The 9,794-nt window shown below is 54.6% G+C and overlaps 1 protein-coding gene across 1 annotated transcript; it reads right to left on the reverse strand.

Moving 5' to 3' along the window:
• Positions 1 to 506: 506 nt before the first annotated feature.
• On the reverse strand, positions 507 to 2,053 carry LOC119147643 (histone H1.10). The gene has a single exon (XM_037386919.1). The coding sequence runs from the start codon at positions 1,901 to 1,903 to the stop codon at positions 1,241 to 1,243; it is 663 nt and encodes a 220-aa protein (XP_037242816.1). The 5' UTR covers positions 1,904 to 2,053; the 3' UTR covers positions 507 to 1,240.
• Between the last annotated feature and the right edge of the window lie 7,741 nt (positions 2,054 to 9,794).

A 9,794-nucleotide genomic window follows, 5' to 3' on the forward strand; every position in this document is an offset into this window, starting at 1 on the left:
AGATGTGGGGGTCTGTGCTGCGGGGTGGGTACCCCGCGGGTACCCCTTCAGCGCAGCCAGCCTCCCCCCGTCGCCGTTCAGGGAACCCAGCCGAGCGCAGCTGCGCAGGAACCGCTCTCCTCCCTTGCCTCCATGGCGGGGGAATCCTCGTTCCTCTCATGCCATTCCCGGCAGGCGCGGCAGTCTCCCCCGCAGGCAGGGCTCAGGAGCGGCGCCGCAGCGCCCCCGGGCCCGCTCTGGCGCACCCACATCTGGACGGGCTCGGAGCGGCTCCAGCCCCCTCCGCGGGGACCAACGCAGCACGGCCAGCACCCCACAACCCCCCCTCCCCGTCTCTCCCCGGGGCTCCGCTGCCTCGCCCCGAGCCCTCCCCGCCCACTCCCCGACGCCTGCAGGGAGCACACAACAGCTCGATGTTTTTTTTAACAATTTATTTGAAACGACGATAAATGAAAAGAAAAAAACCGAGAACAAATATCCCACCCTCCCTCCCCACCCCACCCCAACCCCAGAAAAAAACAAACAAACAAAAAAAACCCAACCGAAAACCGATTAAAAAAAAAAAAAAATTAAAGGCCATTGAAGATGCGACCTGAACCGGCGGCCCAAGGGGCCCCCGCAGGCTGGCCCGCCAGGGGGCGGGCGGCCACCCGCGAGCGCCGGCCCTTTAAGAGCGCCCCGACGCCGCGGCAGCCAATTGGCGCCGAACGGGCCGTTGCCATGGCGCCGGGGGCCGGGAGCCAATAGGGGGCGCCGTGGCTTTTCGAAATCGCTGCGAGCAGGCACGGTGCGCCCGCGGGAGGGGCGGGGCGGGGGCGCGGAGCGGGCCCGGGCGGCGGGAGCCGGCCCACGTGGCGCGGGGGGCAGCGGGGCCGCCGCCGCAAAATGGCTGCTATGGAAACCGGGCGGGAAAAAAAACCTGTAAAGCACCGGGGAGACGGGGGGAGGGGGCCGGGAACCGTCTACACGCGGGGAGGGGCACGGCCGAAAACAAAAGGGGCGCGATCGGGGAGAAGCCGCGGGGTGGAGGGGGGTGGGGGGATGGAAAAAATAAGGCGTCGGAGAAAGGGTGGGGGGGCGCTGGGGCAGCCGCAGCCCCGCTCACCGCGCACGGCGGCGGCTGCGGAGCCGAGTCAGCAACACAAAGACAAAGCGGGTCCCCTGGGGTCCGTCCTCAGAGCAGTCTGTGCCGCGGGGCTCACAGTCCGGGGGGCGGCTGGGGGCTCCCTGCGCCCCACTCTCATGCCTTTCTGCTCTTGAGTGCCTTAGGCTTTGCGGACTTCTTCACCTTCTTGCCCCCGGGGGACGCGGCTCCCTTCTTGGTGGCCTTCTTGGTTTTGCCCTTGTCCTTCTTCGCCGCCGCGCCGCCGGCTCCCTTCTTGTGGGTTTTCTTCTCGGGCTTCTTGCTCTTGGCCGCCGGCTTCTTTTCCGCCCGCCGGGACGTGGAGGCCGTCGCCTTCTTGTGGGATTTGTGGGCGCTGCTGCCCGCGCCCCCATCACCGCCGCCTTCCAGCTTCTTCCTGTTGAGCTTGAAGGAGCCGTTGGCGCCGGTGCCCTTGACCTGGAGCAGTGTGTCGTTCTGCACCAGCGCCTTGATGGAGTACTTTAGGTAGGTCCTGCCGTTCTGCTGGTCGAACCAGGCCACCTTCTTGGCCTCGTTGTAGATCTTGGCCAGCGAGGAGCCATTGCGCTCGCCCAGCTTGCGGATCGTCTCCACCACCAGCTGGCTGTATTTGCCCGGCTGGTTCTTCTTCTTGTTGTTCTTCTTCTTCTTCGACGGCGTCAACGAGGAGCCGCCGCCGCCGCTTTTCGCTTTCTTAGCGGCCGCTTTTTTCTCCGGGGCGAGAGGCACCTCCTCCGCCTCGGTCAGGGGCAGATCGGCTTCTTCCAGCTCTACCGACATGTTGCCGCGGGGGCGCGGGCCGCAGGACGGAGGCGGGGGCGGGCAGGGGCAGTCGCGGCGTGGCGGAGGCCTGGCGCGGCGCGCTGCTGTCCGACTCCGCTCCGCTCAGCTCCGCGCCGCCGCCGCCGCGCTCTGGTGGGGCGGGCGCCGCCGCCGCCCTTTATATGGGCGCGGGGCGGACCACGTTGAGAACAACAACAGCCTGGTCCGCCGCCAGCTCCAACTTGTGCTTCTTGGGGCCCTTTCGCGGGGCTCCCGCGCCGCCGCAGAGCCCCCCCGGGCCGCCCCGCCCGCCCGGCGCCCCGCGCCCCACCGCCCCCCAGCCCGCCACCGCCCCCCCGCCCCGCGCCGCCCGCCGCCCGCCGCCCCCCGCCGCGATTTCGGGGGCGCGCCCAGCGCGGCAGCGGGAGCGAGGAGGGGGGCGCCCGGCGCGGCGGCGGCTGGGGCTCCGCGGCGGCCCCCCGGCGCATCACCACCGCCGCCGCCCGGCGCCCAAGAGGGGCTGCCGCGGGCGGGAGGAGGCGGCGGGCGGCCGGGGGGGGTGGCGGCGGCGCTGGCCCCGGGTTCTCCGGAGGGAACTAACACAGGCGACGCCCTCCCGCGGCCGCCGGCAGCAGCGCGGAGACGCCGCGCCGAGGCCGGGGGTCCCCGCCCCGGCGACGGGGGCCGCCCCTCCAACGACCCCCACACCCACGGCCGCCCGGACGGGGCCCCCGAGGGGGGAGCCCTGCGTGTCCAGTGTGCTCCCCCCCCCGGTGGGCATCGCCGCGCAGCGGAGGATGCGGGAAGCGCGGCGGGTCCAGATGGGTGGGCGACGGAGGGACTGTGGGCACCCCCGGCTTGGCGCTATGTGGGGCGGGGGGGGGGATGGTGAGTAGCTGCCGTCCCCGCAGCACCCGCGTGCCGCGGGAGGGGGCTGGGGGCGGCGATCTCCTAGCCCCACTGCAGGCCGCAGCGCTGCATGGGCTGGGGGGGGGGGGGGGGAGCAACGGTGCTATGACCGCCCCCCAAAATACACCGCACCCCCCGAAATCCCACCAGCGGAAGAGTCTTCCCGTGGAGGGGTGTGCACAACGCCCCCCCCCTCGCAGAGCCTCGGGGCCGGGCCTGGCTGGGCCCCTCGTCCCCCGCACCTGGGGGTGGGAGCCGTGTGCCCCCGCCGTGCGAGGGCCGGGGAGGGTGAGTGTGCGGGGGCACCCCCGCAGCCGGCACACGCGTGCCCGCCGGGGCCCGCAGGCGTGCACCGGCACACGGGGCACACGCGCAGGGGTGCGCACACGCGTGCACATGCACACGCGTGCACACACACACGTCCACACCCGCACACACCGTCCCCCGCCCACGCACGCCGCGCCGAGCCTGCACAGCCCCGCCACCTCCCCTTCCTCCTCCTCCTCCCCCTCCCCCTCCCCCCATCCCCCGGCCGCTCTCCGCCATTTCCCTCGCCCGGCCCCCCCGCCGGAGGGGACCAGCCCCTGCAGCCCGCGCTGGTGGAGGGGGGTCTCTGGGGCCGCCCGCCGGGCGCTCCCCTTGCCGGGGCCGGATCCTGCCCGGTCGTGTCCCCCCCGTCCTGCAGCGGTGTGACCTGTCCCGCCCCGCTCCCCCCCCCCCCCAGGAGAGAGCCCCCCGATAACAGCGGGGTTCTGCCCCCCCCATAGCAGCCGTGCCCCGGCACACCTGCGATGAGCTGCGTCAGGCCGCTGGGAGCCGCCAGGCGCTGGGGCGGGGGTCGGTACAGGGGGGCCGGGAGGTGGGGGAGGGGGCGCGGCCCCAGGTCCCCTCAGCCGGAGCCCCTCGGCCCCGGGGCGGCCAGCATCCCCACGCCCACCCCCCCGGGACTCGGCCCTCCCTGCCCAGCCTCCACGGCTGCAAGGCGGTGGGGGTGGGGGTCAGCACGCGTAATGTATATAGATCGATACATGTGCGTGTATGGCACACACAAACATATGCGTCTACATATGTGTAGATCTAATGCTGTAACCAAATGGAAGCTTATGGCTAAGCTGGCTATATATTATGGTTGTATAGGGGGAGCGTGCATGTCGTGTGTATTATGTATGTATGGAATATAGAACAGTTACTGATTGTAATAGCTACATGTAAATTTAATAGAAATGTTAAGTGCATGCATAAACATAAATACCTCAGTATATATTTTTAAAATCTTGGCATAAACACATAAATATTAAAATAAAATATATCGGCGGGGGTGAGAGGGGCTGGGCAGTGTGGGGGTCTCACCGCACTGTGTGTGGCTGCGGGCACGTGCAGTGACACCGCGAGTGACACCCCCGGCGGGGGCTGTGGGGGCGCACCCCCTCCTCCCCCCAGGGAGACCATAGGGAACAGAACGCATGTGTCTAAATATATGGATAGAGAAATATTTGAATAAAATATGTGGGGGGTGGCTGTGCCTGTGTGTGTCTGTGGTTCTCAGCCAGAGCGATACACAGGGAATGGGCAAAAATAGCCCCAACACACACATGTTCTCTCCCTATATGTACATATATAGGCACAGAGAACAAGCCTTGCTCACATACACCTCTATCGCATACGTGTATACATACATAACAGAGGGCTGTTCATACATACGCACATGCTTCTCTCACATGCTCTGTATATGCATGTATAGACACATGCTGAGAAAGTGAACTGTTCTCACACAATTACTCTTGTTATACATACACACATCGATAGGCATATATGCATATTTATAAACATATAGAGACACACTTCGCACATACTTCTATCTCCATTTTTTTAGAGATATATATACACAGCGAGAGGTTCATACATAGTTCTCTTGTCACTACATAAGCCTATATATGTGTGTGTATACATATATAGGCATATATAGAAATGGACGGGATGAGAGAAAGCGTTCTGTTTCAACACAGAAACATGTATGTATGCACATATACCGATACAGGGGTGAGACCTGGTTTCTCACACGCAGTTTTCTATTGACCTCTCTCTGTATGCACATATATATACATACACTGAGAGAGCGCATGTGATTTCACACAGAGACATACACTATCCCCTCCTCAATATACAGAATTGCATCTATCTCTCTGTACTTAGCTGTTCACACACAAATACATACACGGTATTCTCTCACTATATACCTGTTGGAAGGTGACCCTGCCCATGGCGGGGGGGTGGAACTAGACGATCTTTAAGGTCCCTTCCAACACAGACCATTCTGTGATTCTATGATATATACATATATACTTACATATATATATACACACATGTATATACAGAGAACTGTTCTCTCGCGCTCACACACATTTGCCCCTCTCTCCCCACATGCACTGTATATATACACACACAAAAGCGTGCATATGTACTATATATACACACACACAGCAAGCTGGTTTCAAACATACGTAATGTTCTCACTAAATATTTATACATCTATGTATAATTAGGGGGAGAGAGAGCTGTTCACACACACACACATTTCTCTCTTGTTATATACAAATATGCATATATACTTATGAACACACCTAAACACATACAAAGTTAACACACACGTTTCTCTCACGATATAAAAAATACACATACATATATAATGAAAGATAGACCTGTTTTCTGTCACTCACACACACACATACTTCTCTTGAGCAAGCTCTATATACATATACGCATATATATGCGCGTAGATACATAGATACAGAGAAGGAGCATGAGGGGTGTTCACACAGAGTTCTCTGTCACTATATATGCATGTAGAGAAGGGAGAGCTGTTCAAACAAAGAATAGACTTACTACACATACATACACACGCATGTACACATATATACTGGTGTGGGGGAGAGAGATCAGCACTGACAGACACACACACTTCTCTCTCTCAATATGCACATACATACAGCGCGGGAGCACGCCTGCGCACATCTCACCATCCCCCTCTATAGGAAACCGCATATCTGCAGCTCTAAGTAGAGCTGTTCACACACAAATGCATGTACAGGATACTCTCTCTGCACAGGCACATACATACAGAGCCAGCTGTTCACACGCACTCTTGCTATATCTATCTGTTTAGACATATATACATACATGTACATAACAAAAAAAGCAGGAGTGATTCACACACACACATTTTCCATCATCACCCCCACCCCACCCCATGTATAAGCTCTGGGGTGCATTAATATATACATATATATGTATATATCTCAATATATTCTCTTTTTGTATGTATATGCATAAGTAGAGGTAGCAAGAACTGTTCTTACACTATTCTCTTGCTATATGTATAAATATATAGAAGCATATATACATGTATATACACAGAGATTGTTCACACAGTTCTCTATATACATATACTCATATATAACTAGAGAGCACATACTATTTACACAAAACCACACTATTCTCTCTCCATATATATGCATACATATGTATATACTTAGTGAGCTGTTTTCACACATAATACTCCTCTATCTCTATGTATGTATATATATGCACATCTATGCATTCTATATATAGACCACTGTTCTCACACACACTTCTCTCATTACATATATAGATGTATACTTGGAGCTGTTAACATTCACAATTCTCTTCCTATATGTACACCTACATATATTTATATGCATAAATACAGAGAGACAGCTGTTCACTCACACAATTACACAAATACCTCTTGCCACACACACGCATGCACACGGTTTCTATCATTCTATCTCCCCTCCATGTATAATCACTGGAGTGTATAAATATGTACAGTTGTATGCTTATATCTTGATATATATTCTCCGTCTATAGACATATGTAGAGAGCGCACAATACTTGTGCTCAAACACACAATACTGTCTCATTATAGCTATGCCTCTATAGAGAAATATATACATATACACTTACATAAAGACTGTTCACACATATTTCTCTTTGTATATGCATATATACATATATAATTAGAGAAAGCACTGCTTACACACACACATGCATATAGAGAGCAAGCGCATGCGAGCTGTGCACACACATGCATAATGCTCACTACCCGTGTACGCCTATATATATTTAGAAAGAGACAGAGAGCTCTGCACACACAAATTCTGGGGATACACCCATGCTGTGTTGTCCTCAGTCACACCCCTCTCCCTTGCTATAAATACATTCTGTCTCTCATATGGAGGGGAGGTGACCCCTCACTCACCCCCACATATATAAATATAAATATATATGTAGTCACCAAGAGAGCACCCTTCACACACACAGTAGTCTCTGTCGCTATATATACACATATACATGAATATATAATTTTATATGTTCATACATACATGGCATCCCCACATCTATACATATATCCTTAAAGGCACAATGCCCTCTCCCTGTGTGCATATGCACACGCATGCTTACAGAGTGTGAGCAAGAGCTGTTCACACATTGTTTCTCTTGCTATATATACACATGAGAGCGCGCACGCACTATTCACACACACAGCGCGTTCCCCATACCCCTGCCACATACACTTTATTTGTTTACTTATATATGTAACAAACTCTCTGTGTGTCTATTTTCTGTCATTCTCTCTGTCTTCCCCTCCTCCTCCCCTCCTGAGGGAGAGAAAAAGACCTGCACGGAGAATGGTAAAAAATATTACACACACACCCCCCCAAAATGCATATAGGCTATGTGTGTGTGTGAGGTTGAAGTCTCTCCCACCCCCACGTATAATATCTAGGATGCATATACATATGCGTATGTATATCCGTAGACAGAGCATGAGGGAGCCAGTCCTTCCCTCTTCCCAAATCACAGGTAGATATACCCATATCCACCTCTACATCGAATTTATTTAAATTTTTACTTATGTGTCTATTTAATTTTTCTCTCCCCGTCTCCCTCCCTCCCCCTTCTCTTTCTCTAAGAAACGTAAAAATAGCTAAGCTACACACACGTACCCACACGTATATGACCCGTTTATGTATCTAAAACACTTAGAAATAGAAAATACATAAATATATTAAAATACATAAATAAAATATAAAAATATATATATTAAAACACACGTGTGTATAAATATAAAAAAATACGGAGGGTATCTGTGTGCAGACAAAGAAAAAACACATTTGCACACATACAAATACAAGCATAGAAGTATAAAATAATTTAAAATGTGTTAGTGTGTATGATCATGTCTGCTCTCCATAGATGGGGTCGATAGATAATACAGACGCATACGTTTTTATGTGTGTATATCTACACATTTGTATTTAAATGTTTTTTATAAAAATATATAAATAAAGTATACATGAGGGTAGCCATCATCTGTGTGTGATAACTTTTTCTCTCTCTGTATAGATATGTATATGGAGAAATAAATGCTTTGCGTTGCATATGCTTACACCATTAACCCTGCAACCATGTATGTCTCATAAATGGAAACCTGTAACACACACACACACGCTCCCCCGGCCCCTGTGTCCATGATGTCCTGGTTGTGCTCTTGCACCCCCTTGCTCTATCGCTCTGTGGCTCACAACAGATGTGTCTTGGTAAATATACACATACACACATCACTGCTTGTGTCAGTGTGTTCGGATATGTACACCACATACCTATTTTAGCGATACGTCTGTTTGTATCTGTGTACCTATAGAACCCTGAACATATTTTTGTGCTTCTGTCACACACTTACCTACAAGCACCCTGAAGTGCGTGTGGGGTGGGGGGTCCGTGCACACCCGGGTGCCGGGACAGGGGCAGCAGCGGGGGCGGCAGGGGTGGCCATTTGGGGGGCCAGGGCTGGCACCGTGCCCGCCCGTGGGGGCTGCAGCAGCAGGTGCTGGGCTGGCAGGGCTCCGACGGCGGGGTCAGGGCAGGGTGCAGCGCGGGGCACATCCAGCCCCAAAGGCCAGCCAGGTGCCACTACCAAGGCACACATGGAGCTTTCCCACCCTGGGCTTCGCAGCTGGGCATCTCCATGCTGCTTTCCATGCACCAGTAACAGCGGTCAGTTTTTCATTTTGCTGCTGCCGCTCCACCCCACTCCAGCCCCTGTGGCACAAATACAGTTGTACGATTCCCCAGCTTTCATGTTTGCACCAGCATCTTGCAAAATGCAGCTGCCTCTGCCAACAGCTCCAGCCCCTCGGTGGGGAGCAGCCACAGCCAAGCCCCACACCTGGCTGCCCTGCTGCTACCTCCATGGCCTTACCCACTGGCAGGGGCCCCGATCACACCACTTTTGCAAATTCAGGGCGCTGGTTGTAGCTATTGCTTATTACACTTGGTGTGGACTGGGGATCTGATCCCCTCCCCTCGCACCAGCCCGCCTCCCTCTTCTGGTCTCTCCCTCCTGCCCAGTCAGGACCTGGGCAAAGAGCAAAACCACCCACGGAGCTCAGCTGGCTCAGCACTCCGGTCAAACACTCCACCTCTTCCAGGACAAGGCTGCCTCTGCGATTCGCCCAGCAAGTGACCCTTGCACACATCATCGTAGCACCTGCAACTCACCAGGCAAAAAGGTCAGTAGAGAATAAAAGCCACAAGGCCTCACTGATGCTAGGGGCCGTTGTGAACAGTGGTTTTAAGCACGCTTGTACCCTGCAGGGACAATTAATCCAGCCAGCTTCTCCAGACCACAGCAACGAAAAGCAATTCTTGCAGGAACACCAGTCCCTTGTCTTTGACACCATCAGCCCCGAGTGCAACAGCAGGGCACTAACCCCCACACTGCTTGCCTCCTGCACTGGCTTTTGTACACATGCATATACATCATATTCCCACCTGCAAAACCATCAGTTTGTAGGTGGGTAAATGGAATCCTCCCCGTTATCACCCATAACATCTTGTGACAAGGAGCTCCACAGCTGTCCTGCCCACTGTGGAGTGCTCTCCCTTTGTCTTGTGTCACTGCCATTTTATTTAATTG

The sequence above is a fragment of the Falco rusticolus genome, chromosome 4, assembly GCF_015220075.1.
Source record: "Falco rusticolus isolate bFalRus1 chromosome 4, bFalRus1.pri, whole genome shotgun sequence".
Classification (NCBI taxonomy): Eukaryota; Metazoa; Chordata; class Aves; order Falconiformes; family Falconidae; genus Falco; species Falco rusticolus.

What these genes read in the sequence shown, in the direction of transcription:
- LOC119147643 (XM_037386919.1), bottom strand. Translation starts at nt 1,903, where the DNA reads ATGTCGGTAGAGCTGGAAGAAGCCGATCTGCCCCTGACCGAGGCGGAG.